This window comes from Choloepus didactylus, chromosome 15, assembly GCF_015220235.1.
Source record: "Choloepus didactylus isolate mChoDid1 chromosome 15, mChoDid1.pri, whole genome shotgun sequence".
NCBI lineage: Eukaryota > Metazoa > Chordata > Mammalia > Pilosa > Megalonychidae > Choloepus > Choloepus didactylus.
The window spans coordinates 18029949-18051930 of NC_051321.1; the positions used below are offsets into that span (position 1 = coordinate 18029949).

The 21982-nt window shown below is 34.8% G+C and overlaps 1 protein-coding gene across 2 annotated transcripts in view; it reads right to left on the bottom strand.

The window, feature by feature from the left end:
• Window positions 1–21982, bottom strand: part of ATRNL1 (attractin like 1) — a 1027996-nt gene that overhangs the window by 517307 nt on the left and 488707 nt on the right. For both annotated transcript variants that reach the window (XM_037804686.1, XM_037804687.1), the window contains one exon: window positions 21291–21448. In XM_037804686.1, the coding sequence (XP_037660614.1) occupies window positions 21291–21448 (158 nt within the window). The remainder of the gene's footprint in view (window positions 1–21290; window positions 21449–21982) is intronic.

Here is a 21982-nt window from a genome sequence, read left to right on the forward strand (position 1 = left end):
TAGAACTGGTAAACTAGAAGCTAGAAGATGGTAAGCTAAGTACAGAGACTGTTTCTGCTGAGTTTACATTTACTCTTCATCAACATTCTGTTAATAGTTCAGTTACTCAGGGGTGTCCATTAGCTCAGTTTTTAAGAAAGTTTGTATTTCAGATGCACTTTCTGACAGAGACCTCTCCCATCAATTTCATCCCAGCCTTTTATTCCTTATTGTGAAAGAGAAGAGAGTTTTATCTGTAACAAAATTTGGTCAAAGTATTTAATCAGTACTTGACTTCATATTCAAGCATTATACTGCAATTTAATTTATGAAGATTTGCAGCTGTGATTTTTGACAAATTAGAAAACAGTGTTAATTTGGGGAGGTCTATGCATCTTCTTATCCCCTGGTAGTGGTATTCAAGCTTATCCTCTACGTACAAGCTGGAATCAAATTAGCATTCATATCTTTGTGAAAACTATAATTTTTTTCTTTATTTTTTGTCATTGATAGGTAAAGATAAAGTATATAATTGATAGGTCAAGATACAGTATATAATTGATTAACGTTTTAGAGTGATTTAGTCTATAAATTCATGATTCTAAGTTTTAGAGCCTTCCCTTTACTGCTTTATTTATTTAAATATTATTTGTGAAAACTTAGAAAATTGTGGGTGTGGGGGTATTGCTTTCTCACCTCAAACCATGATATTTGTTCCTAGGTACTTAGTTATATAGACTCTAAAAGGGCAGGTAAATCATAACAAAATTCTGCAGTATCAGCTTGAATCATGTACTTTGCCAGTGTAAATTTATTTGATATTATTGATTATTCCAACATCAATCACCATGAATGAATGCAGAATCTTTTTTAAGTTAAAAAATGACAAATATTTAAGAGTAACAATAACAAGTTAAATTGGAAGTACAAACAGAAATGAGTGGCAAGATCCATATTTGAATATTTATATTTCAACAATGAAAAATATTGTAATAAAAGATTGTCCTTTTATTTTCTTTTTTCAGAACTTCTGTTATTCATTAATGGGAACCTCAGGCCCTATGGTAAAGGAAAATGCTTCCCTGATCACTTATTCGGTGGAGCTCTCAATTGATCCCTCTTGTCAGTGGGATCAGACTTACCTGAGTTTATAAGGGGAATCCTGTTCTCCCTGAGGGATAAATAACTCTGCCTGGGCTGCTTTCTGTTGCTAAGTCAGGGGCTGAGGAATGTAGGGTCTAGCTGGCCTTCTTTTTTTGGGTTGGGAGATACAAGGTGTCCTGCCACTGTGCTATTCCTTCACTCCTGGAGTGTTAAATTGGCTCTTTCTTCTTACCACTTTTCAGAGCTCTCCTTGGCTTGTCTTTTGTGCTATTTCAAGAGATTATAATTGTGTTTACTGGGTAGTAGCAGAGGAAAATGGGTCTACACATGACAGGAAGTCTCCAGTAGTCTAACTTTAAATTGACATATTGCAAAGCACACATTTTTATTCAGCTAATACCGAATTTCAAACTGTTTTAGTGAATTCTGAGCAGATAATATTTAATTTGGGGATGGGTCAGAATTTAAGAATATATATTAAATTAATCTGTCATTTGGCAACTCAAGGTTTTCTTCATCCTCTTCATTTACTACCTCCAATAGATCATTCAATCTGATAATTTTACAGATACCATTCATAATTTATAGATATAAACTTGGAATTTTTACATTTTAAAGAATTGTTTTCTTTTCTCTTTTCACAAGTATTTTCTTTGTGAATGTCTTTAGGAATTGAAGTCTGCTAGTACACAAAATAATGCAACTTACAAAAATTGTACACAAATTTTTAGGAATAAATTTATTACACAAAGCAAAGTCCTCCTATACCATGCATGATTTGTGTTAAGGTCTTGCTAAAAACATCTTTAATTTTTTCTTCCAAACTTAAGTTAGAAGTTAGGACTGCAAATTTTCATAACCATTCCTCAAAAGCTGCACAAATAAAGCTCAGTACTTGCAAAGTGGGATTAGTAAATATACCTACTGTTCTACTAACAAATTAATTTTAAATTTCATAGCAAACCTTCCAGGATAGCAGCATAAGGAGCTCTACATATCTGCTCCCCCAAGTGTAACTGGTGAAAATTATAAACAAACAACTACTTAAAATCTCTGAAAATTATCCTAATGGTATACAGCAAAGAAAAAAGCATTTAGTCAATAAAATCTATTAAAACCTGGTAAGAACACTGAGAGTCTGTGGCACTTGAGTCATAACTGCTCCCTCCTTCCTCCACTAGAGCTCAGCTTGATGGAAGCTCCACTCTGGGCAAATATGGCAAAATTACAAGGTTCTGTCTCTTCTCTAGTCAAGAGAGAACAGTATCTCACTGAGAGGGGCAAGCTGCCAGGATTTCTCATAACCTTCATCTCTGAGTTGGATGGGCTAAGTTCATCAGAAGTGTAACTGGCTGGATCCTTTCTTCCAACCTGCTCACATTCATAGGAAAGCACATCTAACCTAGATGTAGCAGTCTGACGATGTTGGGACCCAACAGCCTCCACCCTAGTTTGTTCCAAGGACACAGACTCCTTGAGGTCACTGTCCCTGCCCAGGAAAAGAAACAGTCCATAAGAACAGATAAATCCCAAGCTTACCCCAAAGGAACTGACTTTATTTGAAGCTGAGTATGGAAAAACTCAAGCCTAACAGCACTCTTGAAAACAATGGAGATTTGGATGGCAAGCATAAAAGAAGAGATTGGCAGAGCTTCCAAATTAAGAGCAACATGTTAAACCACAGTAGAGTTAGTTCATCAAGGAGAACCATGGAAAAAGACAGTTGAGTCCTCCTGGAGTCAGGAAAAATCATTAGAGAGTGGTCTCAAAAACCATTCAGGCTCAAATTTAATTGGATCAGACTGTGGAAAAATTTATTCCCTGGGACATTGCCTAAAACAATAATCAGTAGGAAGTTAGTGAAGCCTAACAACTGGGTGTTTTAATAAATGAATTAACAAGCATAAAAGAAAGATCAGGGGAAAAAAGTCAAGGAGAGTCCTACTGAAACCACTGTCATCACAGGGTGAATGCGTACTCATCCCAGTTCTGCCTCTGAAGAGTGACACCATAGACTTCAAACTGCAGGGGAAATAGACTTCACTAAATTAGTGTAGCCAAGTTTTAAACAAATAAATAAGTAAACAACAATAAAACAAACTCAAAAGCACAGGAGGGGAATCAGTATTTAGTGTTGCCATGATATATTGCCTAAAATATACAGTTTTCAACAAGAAGTTATAATACATGCTAAGAAACAAGAAAGTGTGACCTATACACAGGATAAAAAACTAGCCAGGTAACCATAACTGCAGAATTTAAACTTAACAGAAAAAGTAATTTGACTTAACAGTAAAAGATGTCAAAGCAACCATTAAAGATATGCCAAAAACTTAAAGGAAGCCATACGTAAAGAAGCAAAGGAAAGAACAATGACAATGTTTCATTAATAAAGAATATCAATAAAGGGAGAGAAGCTATTAAAAAGAACCAAATGGAAATTAGAGTTTATAATAGAGTTAAAAAACAAAAGGACAATAGCAGAAATGAAAATTCACTAGAGAGGCTCAACAATACATTTGAAATGGATGAAAAAAAAATTCAGTGAACTTGAAGATAGATCAATAGAGATTGTGCAATATGAAGAACAGAAAAAACAAAATGGGGAAAAATGAACAGAGACACAGAGAACTGTAGGATATCATTAAGTGCACCAACACAGGAATGTTGGAAGTAACAGAAGGAAAGAAGGGAGACAATGGAGCAGAAAAAATATCCAAAGAAACAACGGCTGAAAACTCCTCAAATATATTGAAAGACATTAATCTGCATTTCTAGGAAGCTCAATGAACTACAAGTAGATAACTGCAAAAAATCTACCAACAGACACATGACAGTAAAAATGCTGAAAGCCAAATACAAGGAAAGCATTCTTGAAAGCAGTAAGAAAAAAATGACACTTCACTTACAAGGAAACCCCAATAAGATTAACAGCTGATATCCCAACAGAAACAATGAAGGCCAAAAACCAGTGTAATAACATTTTCAAAATGCTCAAAGAGAAAGACTGTTAACTATTAATCCAATATCCAGCAAAGCTATCTTTCAAAAATGAAGGCAAAATAAAGTCATTTCCAGATAAACAAAAACCGAGAGAAATTGTTGCTAGCAGGCCCACCTTACAAGAACTATGAAAGGAAGTTTTTCAGGCTGAAAGTAAGTGATGACCAATTGTATTTGAAATCCACATTAAAAAAAAAAGAACACTGGTCAAGATAATTACATAATTATTAATGACAGTATAAATGCATACTTCTTCAACCTTTCTTCACTTAACTGATTTAAAAGTTATTGCATAAGACAATATGTTTATAAGTGTATTGGTGGGCCTATAACATGGAAATGTAATTTTTTTTTGATAGTAACAAAGGAGGCAGGTAGGAGTGAACGTAGTTGGAGTAAGGAATTGACATAACAGGGTAATTTGAAATCAAAAGAACAAATTAAGGGAGCAAGATATGACAAATAAGAAAAACAATATAGAAATCTCTATAAATAAATATTTGTCCTCCTTCCTTTCTCAGCTTCTTAATAGACATGAAATTGTATAAAGTAAGAATTATAACAATTTATTGTTGGGTTAGTAACATGTATGGATATAATATGTATTATAGTAATAGCACAAAAAGGAGTAAGATGGAAAACAATTATATGTGCTTCATATTTCTACACCTCATTGTAATTAACTTAGTATAAATCTGAAGTATATTCTGGTAAGTGAAGAAGTATACATAAGCTTTAGAGCAACCACTAAGAAAATAACTCAAAAAATTATACTGAAAAAACCATTAAAGGAATTGAAATGTTACAGTAAAAAAAAAAAAACACTTGATTCATAAGAAAGCAACAAAAGAGGAACAGATGAACAAAAAAGATATGAGACATAGAAAACAAAAAAATAAAATGGCAGACATAAATCCATCTATATCAAAATAACATTAAATGAGAATGAATTAAACAATCCAGTCAAAAGGTAAAGATCATCAGACTGGATACAAAATAGGTTCTAAATTTATGCTATCTATAGGAGACACATTTTAGATTCAAAGATACAAATAAAATGAAAGTAAAGGGATAGAAAAAGATATATCAAGCAGATAGCAGTCATAAGAAAGCTGGAGGGGCTGTACCAATTACAGAAAAAAATAGACTGAAGTTTCCACAGAAAAGAAATATCCTTTACTTGGCTTACTAAAGCCAGAAGAAATCTGTGTTTGGAAGCAATATTCTAAGAATTATTTTATACACCAAACAATCCGTTTTAAATCACTTGAATAAAAAGATGTTACCAGAATTTAATTTGATTAGAGACTTTCATAATTTCATTCCCAAAATGATACAAAGGTGAAAAGTAGACAAGAGATTTCATTACCTTCAATATTCTAGCTTAAAGAAAAGGATAGCTAAAGGAGTCTTTGTTAAATGTGCAATAAAAATATGCAACAGTAAATCTGATAGATTGGTTTAGTGTTCAGCAACTACTCACTCGCCTTCCCCATGGGATGGAATATGATTTTCCCACCCATTTCTGTTGGGTTTGGCCATGTGACTTCCTTTCACCACTACAATCAGTGAAGACTTTAAATGCTCTTGCACAATTTGTCTTGCCTTTTATTATCCACTATCAGAAGAGCATTTCCTAGGTACCCACTATGCCTTCATCCTGAGCCCCAACATGAACTACATGTAGTATACCCAAACCCAACCCAGAGTCTGAGATTAAGCCTGACTGTTCTGCAGCCTGAAGCAAAGTCATCCAGCAGAGCTCAACCTAAACCAGATGGCCTGAAGTTGGCCTGAAAATCTATGAGCATTACAATAAATGCTTATTGTTATAAGCCAAGAAAGAAAGATAAAAATTAGACAGGTATGAAGGAGAAGGAAGAGTAAAGAGAAGAGCATGGCTTAAAAGTCCAGAGAGAAAAAGCATGATACTTTCAAGGAATTAAAGAACTGCAGTATTATAAAGCAGAGTGGCAAGAAATGAGGCTGAACAAGTGGGCAGGAGTAGATACTGGAGATTCTTATTTAAACAGTTTGACTTTGATCATAAAATAAGATGCCCTTCAAGCTGTTTTTATTTATTTTTTTAATTTTTACATGCAATTTTATACAGCTATATTCACATACCATATAATTATCCACTGTATACAATCAGTTGTTCCCAGCATCATCATAGTTGTGCATTTATCACCAAAATCAGCACTTAAACATATTGATTACTACAGAAAAAGAAAAGTGTTTTTTTAAACAAATAATAAAAAAGTTAATAAAAAGAAAAATAAAATATCATACAATACTATAGTAGGCTCAGACAACAACACCACTACCAATAATCCCATGTCCCTCCCTTATATCCCCCTCTCACACTCATTTAGCTTTGGTATATTGCCTTTGTTACATTTAATGGAAGTATATTACGATGTTACAATTGACTAGACTCCAGTTTGCTTTAATTTTTTCCCCACTACCATCCCCTTTCCAACACTCTGCATGGTTGACATTCATTGTGGAGGCATGGAAGGTTCCCTGGCTTGGCAAGCTAGTCAGGGAGGCCGCCTCCTAAGCATTGTGTGCCTGAAGGCAGGCACTGAGGCGTTCTGCACCTGACAGCAGGCAATTAAGTTAGAGAATGACGCTGGGCTCCTTCCTTGCCTCTGCTTTCCCACCTGGTTCAGAAGAGATCATTCCCTGAGATTCCTGTTGTCCTCAAGCTTGCACCCAAAGATTGTAAACATGCTAGTCTTGCGATTTTAGAACAAACGTGGTTGCCTGGGGAAATGGGAAAAACAATTACGTAGCCCAAAGAATGCTTATGCTATATAATCCTGTGCTAAAAAGCCAATAAAGAACTTCTTGCAGGAACAGAGAGATGGAGTCAGCTCCCTTCTTTCACAATTCATTTGTTCTCCCACATGCAAGAACCGTTTTATATTTGCACATTTAGTCACAATCATTGACCACTCCAGTTTTCACTAAGTTCAACAGTCCCAGTGTTTATATTCTATCTTTACCTCAGGTGTCATACATGGTTTTAGCCCACTTCTTTCAGCTTTACTTATGGACATCTTTATTCAGTGTAGTTACAATATTGTGCTACCTTCACACAGTATTATGCTATCTAATTCTGGGTCTATACAATCAAGCCTGATGAACATTCTGTAGTCCTTCAGCATCAAATGCCCGATCTCTACCCTCTTTCTATCTCCTGGTAGCCTGTGTTATCAGTTTTTAACTCCCAAAGTTTGCTCATATTAGTTCATGTTAGTGAGACCATACAGTATTTGTGCTTTTGTTTCTGGCTAACTTTGCTCAACATAATGTCCTCAAGGTTCATCCACGTTATTATATGTTCCATGTCTTTGTTCTGTCTTACAGTGGCATAATACTCCATCATGTATATATAACACAGTTTGTTGATCCACTCGTCCGTTGATTGACATTTGGGCGTTTCCATCTCTTGGCTATTGTGAATAATGCTGTGATAAACATTGGTTTACAATTGTCCTTTTGTGTCTTAACTTTCAGTTCCTCTGAGTATATACATAGTAGTGGAATAGCTGGGACATATAGCAAATCTATACTTCGCTTCCTGAGGAATTGCTACACTGTCTTCCAGAGTGGTTGCACCATTCTACATTCCCACCAACAGAGAATAAGTGTGCCTCTTTCTCCACATCCTCCTGAGTGCTTGTAATTCTCTGTTTTTTTAGATAATGGCCATTCTGGTAGGTGTGAGATGATATCTCATTGTGGTTTTGATTTGCATTTCCCTAATAGCCAGTGAAGTTGAGCATTTTTTCATGTTTTTGAGCCATTTGTATTTCTTCTTCAGAAAAGTGTCTGCCCATGTCTTCTGCCCATTTTCTGGTTGGGTTGTTTGTCTTTCTGTCGTTGAGTTGTAGGATCACCTTATATATTTGGGAGATTAAACCCTTATCTGATATGTGGCTTCCAAATGTTGTCTTCCACTGTGCAAGCTGCGTTTTTACTTTTCTGACAAAGTTCTTTGATGCACAAAAGTGTTTAGTTTTGAGGAGATCCCATTTGTCTATTTGTTGGTTGCTCACCCTTTGGGTGTAAGGCCTAGGAAACCACCTCCTATCATAAGATCTTTAAGAAGTTGTCCTACATTTTCTTCTAAGAGTCATACGGCCTTAGTGCTAATGTTTCAGTCTTTGATCCATTTCAAGTTAATTTTTGTATAAAGTGTCACACAGGGGTCCTCTTTCATTCTTTTGGAAATGGATATGCAGTTATCCAAACACCATTTATTGAAGAGGCCGCTCTGTCCCAGTTGCTTTGGCTTGACTGCCTTATCAAAGATCAATTGTCTGCAGATGCAAGAGTCTATTTCTGAATAAACAATTTGATTCCATTGGTCGGTATATCTATCTTTATGCCAGTACCATGCTGTTTTGAGCACTGTAGCTTTGTAATATGGTTCAAAGTCAGGTAGTGTGAGACCTCCTACTTTGTTTCTCTTTCTCAAGATATTTTTGGCTATTCTGGGCACTTTGCCCTTCCAAATAAATTTGGTTATTGGTTTTTCTATTTCTGCAAAGTAAGTTGTTGGGATTTTAATTGGTATTGCATTGAAACTATAAATCAGTTTAGGTAGAATTGGCATTTTAATTATGTTTAGTTTTCCAATCCATGAACATGGTATGTTCTTCCATTTTTTTAGGTCCTATTCAATTTGTTTTAGTAGTTTCTTGTAGTTTTCTTTGTATAGGTCTTTTGTGGCCTTCATTAAGTTTATTCCTAATACTTGATTCTTTTGGTTGCTATTGTAAATAGAACTTTTTTCTTGATTTCTTCCCTGTGTTGCACATTTCTTGTGTATTACAACACTAAAGATTTTTGCATGCTGATCTTGTAGCCTTTGACTTTGCTGTATTCATTGATTAGTTCTAATAGCTTTGCTGTATATTTTTCTGGATTTTCTACATATAGAATCATGCCATCTGCAAAGAGTAAAAGTTTTATTCTTCCTCTTCAATTTGGATGCCTTTTATTTCTTTTTCTTGCGTAATTGCTCTAGCTAGAACTACCAGCATTGTTATATTGAATAACAGTGGTGATGATGGGCATCCCTGTCTTGTTCCTGATCTTAAAGGGAAAGCTTTCAGTCTCTCGCCATTGAGTACAATGTTAGCTGTGGTTTTTTCATATATTACCTTAATAATATTGAGAAAATTCCCTTGTATTCCTACCCTTTGAAGTGTTTTCATCAAGAAAGGATGTTGAATTTTGTCAAATGCCTTTTCTGCATCGATTGAGAAGATAATGCGGTTCTTCTGCTTTGATTTATTGATGTGATGTATTACATTAATTGAATTTCTTGTGTTGAACCAGCCTTGCATACATGGAATAAACCCCACCTGGTTGTGGTGCATAATTCTTTTAATGTGCTGCTTAATTCAATTTGCAAGTATTTTGTTGAGAATTTTTGCATTTATATTCATTAAAGAGATTGAGCTATAATTTTTTTGTAGTATATTTGTCTGATTTTGGTATTAGAGTGATGTTGGCTTCATAGAATGAATTGGGTAGCTTTCCCTCCTCTTCATTTTTTTTGAAGACTTTGAGCAAGACTGGTATTAATTCTTTCTTGAATGTTTGGTAGAATTCACATGTGAAGCCATCTGGTACTTGGCTTTTCCTTTTGGGAGCTTTATGATGACTGACTTGATCTTTTTACTTGTGATTGGTTTGCTGATGTCATCTGTTTCTTCTCGGATCAATGCTGGTTGTTTATGCTTTTCTAGGAAGTTGTCCATTTCATGTAAGTTGTCTAGTTTATTAGCATATAGTTGCTCATAGTATCTTCTCATTATCTCATTTATTTCTGCAGAGTCTTATGTTTCCCTTCCTGTTTCGGATGCATTTATTTGCATCTGCTTTCTGTCTTTTTTGTTGTTGTTGTTAGCCTAGCTAGGGTTCCATCAATTTTGTTGATTTTCTTGAAGAACCAACTTCTGGTTTTGTGAATTCTATTATTTTCCTGTTCTCAGTTTCATTTATTTCTGCTTTAACCTTTGTTATTTCTTTTCTTCTGTTTGCTTTGGGATTAGTTTGCTAGTCTTTCTCTAGTTCCTCAAGGCAGACAGTTAATTCCTCAATTTTGCTCTCTCTTCTCTTTTAATATAGGCATTTAGGGCAATAAATTTCCCTCTCAGCAACACCTTTGCTGCATCCCATAAGTTTAATATGTTGTGTTTTCATTGTCATTTGCCTCAAGGTATTTACTTATTTCTCTTGTAATTTCTTCCCTTACCTACTGGTTTTCTAAGAGTGTGTTGTTTAGTCTCTATATATTTGTGAATTTTACAATCTTCTGCCTGTTATTTATTTCCAACTTCATTCCGTTATGATGCGAGAAAGTTTTTTTTACAATATTGATATTTTTAAATTTGTTGAGACTTGCTTTGTGACCCAACATGTGGTCTATCCTGGAGAATGTTTCATAAGCTCTTGAGAAAAATGTGCATCCTGCTGTTGTGGGGTGTAGTGTTCTATAAATGTCTGCCAAATCTAGTTCATTTATTGTACAATTCAACATCTCCGTTTCCTTATTGATCCATTGATGAAAGTGGTGCATTGAAGTTTCCAACTATTATTGTAGAGTTATGTACTTCTCCTTTCATTGTTCTCAGAGTTTGCTTCATGAATTTTGGGGCACTGTGGCTTGGTGCATTAACATTTATGAATGTTATATTTTCTTGATGAATTGACCCTTTTATTAATATATAGTGTCCTTCTTTGTCACTTTTAATTGTTTTCCTTTTGAAGGCTAATTTGTCTGATATTAATATAGCCACTCCTGCTTTTTTCTGGTTGCTGTTTGCATGAAATATCTTTTTCCAGCCTTTCACTTTCAGCCTATGTTTTCCTTGTGTCTAAAGTGAGTTTCTTGTAGACAGCATATAGATGGGTCCTGTTTTTTAATTCATTCTGCCAGTTTGCTTCTTTTTATTGGGGAGTTTAATCCATTAACATTTAGTGTTACTACTGTAAGGGCAGTACTTTATTCTATCATTTTGTCTTTTGGATTGTATGTCTTATTTTTTCCCTCTCTCTCCTTTTACCCTTCCTTGATAATCTTCACTTCTACACTCTTCTCCAAACCTCTTTCTCCTGTCTTTTCCTACTAGCCTGTAGCACTCCCTTTAATATTTCTTGTAATGTCAGTCTCTTATTCACAAACTCTCTCAGTGTCTGTTTGGAAGTATTTTAATCTCTCATTCATTTCTGAAGGACAGTTTTATAGAATTCTCAGTTAGCAGTTCTTCTCTTTCAGTATCTTAAGTACATGATACCACTGTCTTCTCGCCTTCATGGTTTCTGCAGAGAAATCTGTACATAGTCTTATTGAGCTTCCCTTGTATGTGATGGATTGCTTTTCTCTTGCTGCTTTCAGAATTCTTTGTCTTTAACATTGGACAATGTGATCAGTAAGTGTCTTGGAGTAGGTCTATTGGGATCTATTCTGTTTGGGGTACGCTGTACTTCTTGAATCTGTAATTTTCTTTCTTTCATAAGAGTTGGGAAATTTTCAGTGAATATTTCTTCTATTATTCTTTCTGCCCCTTTCCCAAACTCTTCTCCCTCTGGGATACCCATAACATGTATATTTGTGTGCTTCACATTGTCACTCAGCTCTCTAAGACCCTGCTTGTATTTTTCCATTCTTTTCACCATCTGTCCTTTTGTGTGTATGAATTCAAATGTCTGGTCTTCCAGTTCACTGATCTTTTCTTCTGCCTGTTCAAATCTACTGTTGTATCCCTCCATTGTCTTTTTCATCTCCTCCATTATGCCCTTCATTCCCATAAGTTCTGCTATTTGTTTTGTCAAATTTTCTGACTTCTTCTTCATGGTCATCCAGTGTCTTCCTTATATCCTTCCTCTCTTTTGCTATATTTTCCTCAGTTCATTGACTTGATTTTTTAATTCCTTTAGGAGATTTGTTGGAACATCTTTAATTAGTTCTTCCTTCAGTTCATTGAATTGATTTAGCATTAGTTGCCTCAACTCCTCTATCTCAGATGATTAGTTTGTTCCTTTGGCTGGTCCATATTTTCATGTTTCCTAGTATGGTTCATTATCCTGAGCTGTCTAGGCATCTGACTTTCTTGATTAGTTTATTCTGGAGCTCATTTTCACTCTTTTACCTAGGGTTTTCTTGTTGATTGGCTTTGTTCTCTAATCTATGGTGTTCAGTTCAGCTTATGCTAGGCCTCTAACTTAGGTTCTATTTTTTGATCAGAGTTTTTCACTGCTTGTTTTTCTGTTTCTTGCCCTGCATCTATGTAGCCTTTTTGTGTGAGGGCCTCCTCAGATATGGTTAACCCCAGTCAGGTTTTCCCAGTCTAGAGAGGCCCAGCCCTCAAGAGGGTTTGGAGTTTCCTCGAGAATGACACCCTCCTGTGAGGCCTTTAGACTCTTTGCTTTTCCTACGCTGTCTAGCTGGTGGTGATTGCCAGCCTGCAGCTCCCCCACTTACATTTTTAAAGATTTGTTACAAGAATGAAGAATATGGAAGAGAGAGTGTGAGGAGGTATGGAGCCTTTAGTTCTCCTGATGACCCTAACCTGGTCAGGGGTATGGCTGACTGAAGCTGGCTTCTGAATTCCAGCCCCTGGGGTCTGAGTTCCCCAAAGGAGGGCTGCCACTGGAGCTGGGCCACACCCCCCTTTTCTTGGGGAAGTTATGGTCTTTAGCAAAGTTTCTCCCCCATTAGACTTATTGCTTTGTCTCTCAGAGCTATCTTACCTCTGCTCTTCCATGGGCCCAAATTGCAATTCTTTGAGGCTTCCTGTAATGGCTACTTAGAATAGTTATTTTTTAAAAATATAAAAAGATAAAAAAAAATAAAAGAAGAAGAAGGGTCCAGTATAGACTATTTAAAGAAAAGCCCTTTAATTCAGTTCTTGCAGCTCTGGCGGGCTATTGAAATGTAAAAACATAAGGCGTTGGAGAACAATTGAGGAACAATCAAGAAACCAGGAATACTGGCTTTTCAGAGAAGGGCCCTGGTCCCCTGGGTTTGCATATGTGCCTGATTCTGTTTGAGCTCAGCCCTTCTCCATATTATGTTCACCTCCAACTTGAAAAGTCTCTGTATTTATTTATTTATTTGTTTGTTTGTTTGTTTGTTTGTTTGTTGTTTTTGCTAGCTCTATCTCCTCTCTGCTGGGCTGACTGCTCTCAGATTCTCCAGTGTCTGGTCTCAGTTTATCTATGGTTGGAGTTTTTGTTCAGCAGTCTGAGTCTGTTAATCAGTCCTGCAACTGCAGTTCTCCATCCTGGTTCCCAGCACTGATGACCCCTCTTCCCTCAGGATTGTGCCTGGCAGGGAGAGTCATGGGCCCCCTGGCTGCAAGAACTTACAGATTTTGTTGATCTCAGCTGCTCCACACAGTCATGAGTGTTGTATGATATGTGACCAAACTCAGATTCCTCTGCAGTGTCCATTTCACACAGTTCCTGACTATCTGCCAGCTGCCCCCAAGAAGTAACTAAAACCCACACACTCACCACACTGCTATCTTGCCCCCACCCTTCCAGATTTTAAGAACAGGGTATGAACTGACTCTATTCATATATTAGAAATATAGTAGTGGTTGCAGTATGGAGTAATGTATGAAGGAGCTCAATACCCAGGGCCAGAAATTCAGTCCTTTGCCTAAGAAAGATATGATAGTGGTCAAAACCTGGTTGGTAGCACGCATTTGGAAAAGGATTTAAGGTATTCACCAGATATTTAAAAGAAAACAAAAGAAAATTCCTAATGAAGTAAATTGGATACATGTGTTGTATGCTGGGCACTAAAAAATAGAAAGGAGCCAAGACTCATAAAAATAGCTCTCTTGTTCAGGCAAACAGATGTGTCCTGGGGTGTTTCCTGCGATAAGGAGCACTGGATAAACAGGTATATGAGATATAACAGAGCTCAGAAGAAGGGTCTAAGCTGGTAATACTGATTTATAAGTAATCTTCAAAAAGCTGACCACTGAAGGAATGATAGTACACGAGTTTACTCACAGAGAGTTCTGTTGTCTAAGAGCAGAATATTTAGGAAGAAGCCCTGAGGAAAACAAGTATCTAAGGGATATACAGGGAAAAGGAATAATTAAAAAACAAATAAAAATTAGGCAGGCATAAGGGGGAAAAAACCTACAAGAGTGTGATGGCATGGAAACCAAGATAAAGAAGTGTTTAAAATAGGGGATAAAGAAATGCTGTTGAGGAACCAAGATAAAAACTAAGAACTGTCTGCTGGATTTATGGTCTGTAAGTCATTTAGGCTTCTGCCTTAGTAGTTTCAAAGAGGCAAAAGGGATAGAAACAAGACTGCAGTGGAATAAAGGAAGGTATTATTAAATTTTTAAGAGCAGGTATAGTAATTATATATTTCCTTCTTATATGCATCGTGGTGACTAGAGATAGTAGGTATACAATAAACATTTAATGATAAATAAAATGAGAGTAAAAAAGCAACAAAGAAATATTTGATTGAGAAATATTTCTAGAAAAATATTTCCTCTCTTTGTGTAGGTATTTGAAAATTATTTGATTACTTAGACAATTCCATCAAATGTGTGTAATATAACGAAAATGTCATTACTAAGTAGTAACATTCCATTCAGGGTATGTCAATATTGATCCTGAAGATAGTAGTCTTATTATTTTGACTGTCAGTTCAGAATCTACAAATTGCTTTTTAACAATGTCAAGTATTAAAATATAAACATAACTTAGATTTAATTTTCAGAAAGAAAATGATCTCCATGCAAATCTTTTAGCCATATGACTGTCAACCTTTTCCTTCCAAAATATGTATTTGATGATTAATTCTGCAAGTATTTTATCATTTGGCTCCAAGCAAATGATTCAGCCTCATTTTTTCTCCAGCTAGAGAAGAAGCTGTTTCTTTGCCTTTTCCATCTTCTAGACATTATATTCCTTAGCTCATAGCCCCTTTCCTCCATATTCAAAGCTAGCCGCATTTCATCTTTCTGACCATTCTTCCATAGTCCCATTTCTCTCTGGCTCTGATCTAACCAGGAATGGTTCCTTAAGCACTCATGTGATTAGAGTTGTACTGACAAGATCTCTTCTTATGATGGTCTAAACTTAATCACATCTGCATATGTGCCTTTTGACCATATAAAGTGCCTTTTGACCATATAAAGTAAAATATTCATGGGCTTCAAGGTTAGGACCTTCGGAGTGTCATTATTCTGCCTACCACACTAAGTATAAAATAAATTTTAAAAGATCCCAAGCATTCAACATTCTTCTGTGACCACACTGGAATTAAATTAGAGATCAGTGGAAGAAAGATTTCTAGAAATTCTCCCAAATAGTTAGAAACGAAATATCCCACTTCTAAATAATCCATTGGTCAAAGAGTAAATCAAAAGGAAAATTGGAAATATTTTGATGAAAATGAAAATGAAAATAAAACCTGTCAAAATTTATCTTCAGAGAAGGGATAAAAAGCACTAATGAGAGTGTGCTGGTTGGAAACTGTCTACATACCCCAGGAAAGACCATGTTCTTTCAATCCAATCTTGTGGGATCTTTTGTGTGTGGAATCTTTTGATTAGGTTGTTTCCATGGAGATGTGACCCCGTCCATTCAGGGTAGGTCTTGATTAGCTTACTGGAGTCTTTAAGAGAGCTCAGAGCCAACACAGACCCAGAAGCTTGGAAATGCAGACACAAGGATGTCTGGAGATGCTAAGCTAAGAGATTGAGCCCAGAGATTGCCCCAGAGAAGCTAAGTGAGAATCCAGAGGAGCTTAAAAAGAAAGCTACTGGAATCAAGCTGAAAGCAACTGAACCTGGAAGCTGTCAGATCCCAGGAAAAAAAAAAAAAAAAAAAAAGTCTAACATATAGAAGGAATGTCTAATCAGGGGCCCCGCAGCTTCTCTCTTAGAAACCAGGTGCGCTATAAACTAAGGGTTAAAAGCTGTTCCAGCCACGGTGGCACCTCAACCCCCAAAAGGCAGATGAAGCAAGGTCAGATATGTCCATAAGATGAAAAACCACAAGCATGCAAAAAGGTCTGCCCTCTCTAGATGGATAACACAGCTGCATTTCAAAGAAGAATAGTGGGTCAGAATCCTAGCAACCACTCAGCTCAGAAATTGATAGGCACTCACCCAATCAAGGCACAAAACACCACTCAGCAGACACCCTTTGCAATGTGGGTTTTCTTCCTTAAAAAAGTGCAGCTCCCAGAACAGGAGCCAGAGCCATTTTTTTTTTCTTTTTGCTGGCTCCCACCTGCTTTCTTCCTCTAATAAATCTTAAACTGTATATTTAAACTTTGACTTGCTGCATTGTGTGGATTCTGAACAACTCTGACCTAACAGGAGCAAAGGCCCAGCAGATGCCAGTCACATGCCTTCCCAGCTGACAGAGATGCTCCTGATGCCACAGGCCTTTCTTCAGTGAAGGTATCCTCTTTTTGATGCCTTAGTTTGGACACTTTTACGGCCTTAGAACTGTAAATTTGTAACCTAATAAATCCTCTTTGTAAAAGGAATCCATTTCTGGTATACTGCATTTCAGCAGCGTAGAAAACCAGAACACAGAGGGAAATTTATAACACTAAATGCTTATATTAGAAAACAAAGTCTCAAATCAGTGAGTTCAGTTTTCACTTGAAGAAGCCAGAAAAAGAAGAGTAAATTACATCAAAGTAAACATAACAAATGAAATAATGAAAGAGAAGAAATTAATGAAATAGAAGACAGAAAAGCAATAAAGGAAATCAATGAAACTAAAATCTGTTTCTTTAAGAAAAAGCAATAAAATGTATAATCCTCTAGCAAAACTGATCAAGAAGGAAAAAAACAAGTGGGAGACACACAAATTACCAATATCAGAAATGAGAGAGAGGAAATCACTATGGATAATATGTGACTATCATGAGTAACTTTTTGCCAATAAATCTAATACATCGATTAAAATGGATAAATTCCCTGAAAGATGCAAACTAGTTGAGAAATCTCACTCAACAAAAAAATAACCAGAACAGCTCTAAATTTGTTAAGGGAATTAAATCTGCAGGTAAAACCTGCCTGAACAGAAAATTCCAGGCCAAATACTTTCACAGTTGAATTCTGTCACACATTTAGGAAGAAATAATAAAAATTCTACACAAATTCTTTCAGAAAATTATGGAAGAAAGAATTCTTCCCAACTCGTTTAATAAAGCCAGCATTACTGTGATACAAAAATCAAACAAGTAGCCAGGTTATCACTTAGCAGTACAGATTTTTCTATGAGTCTGTATATTTAAAACAAAGCACAATACATTAACTCAGCAAATAAATTCATTAACCTCCCCCCCAACCCTGATGAGCGACATGACTTCCAGGGGAATGAATTTCCCTGGCGACGTCGGACATGATTCCCAGGAATGAGCCTGGCCCTGGCAGCGAGGGACTGAAAATGCCTACTTGACCAAAAGGGGGAAAAAAGAAAGGTGACAAGCTGAAGTGACCGTGGCTGAGAGATCCCAAAAAGATCGAGAGGCTATCCTGGAGGTTTCTTTTATGCAAGCTCCAGCTAGACATCGCAGATGGCCACAGTATGCCATACCCTTACCAAAAGTAGCCTTGCCCTTACTAAAAATACCTAGGTCCCTACCTAAGATTCTATAAAAGATGCACTCACTAAGTTTTATCCTTCAGAACTCTAAGTCCACCAGAGTGTTCCTATACCAGACAAATTCTAAAACCCAGAGGCAACACTGTCTTTAAGATCAGCAATCAGATGCAGCCCCTTCCCCATAATGTCGACAACCCCTTTCGATATGAACAAGTTAGGGTGCTCATTGCCTAGACAACCCTGAAGTTGGAGAATGAGATTGAGAGGAAGGGGTAGCAACAAACAAGATAAGATTTAACAAAGGTCTATGAATACTGAAACTTTATATAATTATATATACATTTTTTGATGCTGGGATGTTAGAATGGCTGGAAGGAGGTAAATGGCATAGTGGAACTGTAGCCTATAGCATCCTTTGGGATTTTCTCTATAGCTGCTTGTTGAATTGTGCCTTGAAGGTCTTCACCTTTCTGTATCTACCTTCTACTGCATAATAGGGAAGGGACTGAGACTGCGGAACTGTAATCCATAATAATTTTTGAAATTACCTATATAACTGCTTGTTGAGGTGTACATTGAGAGTTGACACCTTTCTGTATGAATGTTATATTTCACAACAATGGCAACAGCTGAAGTTGTGGAACTGTGACCCAAGATATTCTCTGAAATTTGCTCTCTAATTACTTGTTAAATCATACTTTGAAAGTTATCACTGTTATGTATATATGTTAAAGTTCACAATTTTAAAAATGCATTAAAAATAAATAAATAAATAAAACAAAGCACAACACATTGAATATGGGAAGCTAAAGTTACTCACTATGACTATCACTTTTGCCTTTCAGCAGGACCTAGTGGTTATGATCATACCTGCTTCCTGTTTCTCACCTCTCTGAATGATATAATCACAAATAATAAAGAAATCTGTTACGCATTTATTTCCTTGAAACTAATGGGAAGTGTCTCTACTCACGAATGACAAAAATATTGTTTTGAGTTTATAAGATACATTTAGTAAAAAGCATAAATTTTAAGCATGCAGTTTGATTAACATTTACATTTATTTATAATGGAAATTGATAATCCCTAAAGGTAGACTTGTAATGAATAATGAAGTACATTTTACATTCCATCATATTATACTGCTATGAACTGGTAAAGAATATTAGAATGGAATATGCAGTCATATACTAATTCTAAGTTTAAAAATCATCCCAAAATATCTTTAACGAATTATAAAATAATTTTTTAAAAGGAAATCATCAAGTGTAAATGTCCCATAAAACTACAAGAAACTATAACATTATAGTTAATTGATTTCAGGGTAGGGATGATGCAGTAACAAAGAAAAAAAACAAGTAAACTCAGAAAAGCAATTTTTTTATACATATTTTACCACTTTAACATTTATATTCCATTTGACCAAAAAAAAAAAAAAAAAAAAAAGAAGTTAAAAACAAAATGCAAAGACCACTTCAGAATATGTGGCCTCAAGAGAGGCCATTTACTTTTCATTTTCATAATGTAATAGGAGCTATCTTCAACACAAGGTTCCTAAAACTCTTTATGATAACAATGGAAACATCTGCTCTTCAGAGCTTTAAGATGTTGATTTTTCAGTATTCAATGTTAAAAAAGGAAAAAGTTTAAAAAAGAAAATATGCTGATATTAGTAAATTTTAGCGTTAATTTTTGCATTTATTAAGCTGTTTCGTTCAATTACAAGATTACCTATTAATAAAGGATATAAATCTTTTCAGAATTCTAAAATTAGAACTTCAGTAGCTAGACGTTTACAGAAAGCATTTTCTAAAAATCTTACTAAATTTGAGATAATGAAACTGAAGATACAGGACTCTTTAAACTTAGATATTATAAGGAAGGAACTAAATATTGAAAAGCAAAATAATTACTATCTTCACCAGCAAAGAAAGATGAAGTCATATCAACGGAGGAAGAATATAAAATTGTAAAATTTTTAAATCTTAATTAAAATTATTTTAATATATTATGTTTAATATAGTAAAAGTTTATTATACTCTTATAAATGAATGCATGCTTATGTGCCTTAATATAACGTATTCTTCAAGAACGATGTAATGAATTTAATGAAAGAGTAAGAATTAGGTGTATATATCTTGACTTTTGTAGTTATTTTCCACATTTTATTATTTTTTTATAATGGGGTATTTCAAATTCATTACATAAATCCTGATTTTGGTTTCCAGAATGTATTACCAGTATGTTCTCAAAAGAAAATCCAATTTAGAAAGTTAATTTCTAACCATTAATTATTCATGAATATTCTAAAGTAATTATGTAATTTGCTTAAAAGTAAAATATAATTGGATAGCCAAGAAAAAAAAGGCATTAAGAAAAACAATAGAATGATTTTATCAGTTTAATTACTATTTAGTATACTCTATAGATGAGTTGTTTTTCCCCTTCAATCATAATTTGAATAAACTGAGTGAAATCTGACTAATATTTCTATATGAGTCTTAGAAAATAAAATGATGTATCTATCATCCATAATTTTGGGATGGAAAAAAACTACATGGAAATATTTCTGGCATCTTCTGACTGTATCAATATATAAATCAATCGCTGTACAATAAAGAAATAAATTTCTCAAATTAACTTCTATTACTAACTATACTAAGTAGTAATTTGTGCTAACATTTCTTGAGCAGTTAAGCAATTATGTATTGTAGGTGTTAAACCAACCTTAAAAATATGAACAAAGAATTTTCCAATAAACGTAGGATTTTTAAAAATCACCCAGTCCTCCCACAAATGCTCACATAGAAATTAATATAAATAAAACATGTAAACATTTCCAGTCACAGAGCATAAGCTGTCATTGATTAATATAAAATGGGAAGGAGTGACCTGTAAATTTTAGAAATATTTTTAAAAATTACAACTTAGCAGAGGACTTGGCTATTCAATATGAGCTATTCAATAAATCACTGTGAAGTTAATTCAACAACTAATCAAACCAATCATAAAGTAATGGATAAATGAGCAAATTCTAATATCACAACATACAGGCTTTCATTCATAAAAGTATAAATTAAGAACACAAACCATGACGTTTTCAAGACAGAAGAAAATCCAAATGTTCCTTGAAGTAAAATCTGAAACCTTCAGCAGCCTACCTCTAAATACAACAAAAAAGGACTACTGAACTCATATATAGTATAAAGAAATCAACAGTGAGAGGTACTGGGTCTTGAAGAAGTAACTGTTAAATACTACTAGTCCCAAAATCTTCAATGAAAGCTTAAATTATGTACAGCATATTCTAAAGCAAAAAGATTACTAAAATAAAACAAATAACTTCAAGTGGAGTTGTAAGAAAAAGGGTATCTAGTCAATCCTCAAAGTATAAAATTAATCAGAAAATTCAAACATCTGAGTTATTTCAAATTTTGCTGCATTTTTGGAAAAAATATTGAAAAAGCAGGAGTGCTATTTATGGATATATTCATAGTCAATCCTATTTTCATCAAGGGTCAAAACATGTTTAGTATTCTTCAAGGCAAGAAATGTATCTATGAGGAAACACTTACCTGTATTTTAATAGGCCAGGAGAAGTTGCTGACATATACATAGAATGTAATGTTAGGATTGCTTCTAAAGTTAAATTTTTCATAGGAAAAACTATCTCTGTATTCCTTTATATTGGTCTTGGAAACAATAGGAGTCTCCTCTCCAGATATTGTTCCAGCTAAAAGGTAAATAATAGAAGCAAATTTAAATGATTCACATTAGGAAACAGGGATATTTATGAATTTAAAAATATATTACACTTACTTTTTTACAATTGCACTCATAAAAAACATAATTATCAAAATATACTTACTTTTATAATTTAGGATGACAAAGAAAGAAAATAAGATTTGTAACGAATATAATGCAAATGAATTTAGTATAAAAATTATTTTTAAAAAATACTACCACTTGTTAAGTGCTATGAACTAGGCACTAGTTTAGAGGCTTTATATTCTCTTCTAATAACAACTTTATTCAGGAGATATAATTATCTCTACTTTTCAAATTGAAAGCTGAGCCTCAGAAAGATTAAAGCACTTGTCCCCAGTTTATAGCTATTAAGTGGTAAACTACTGTTTGTAAATCTAGTATACATAGCTCCAAATAATTCTCTTTCACTTACTACTCTACAGATCCTTTCAAAACATATTTTCCTATGTCTTTGTCCAATTAAAAATGGAAAAAGTCATCAATTGATCTGCCTCACCAC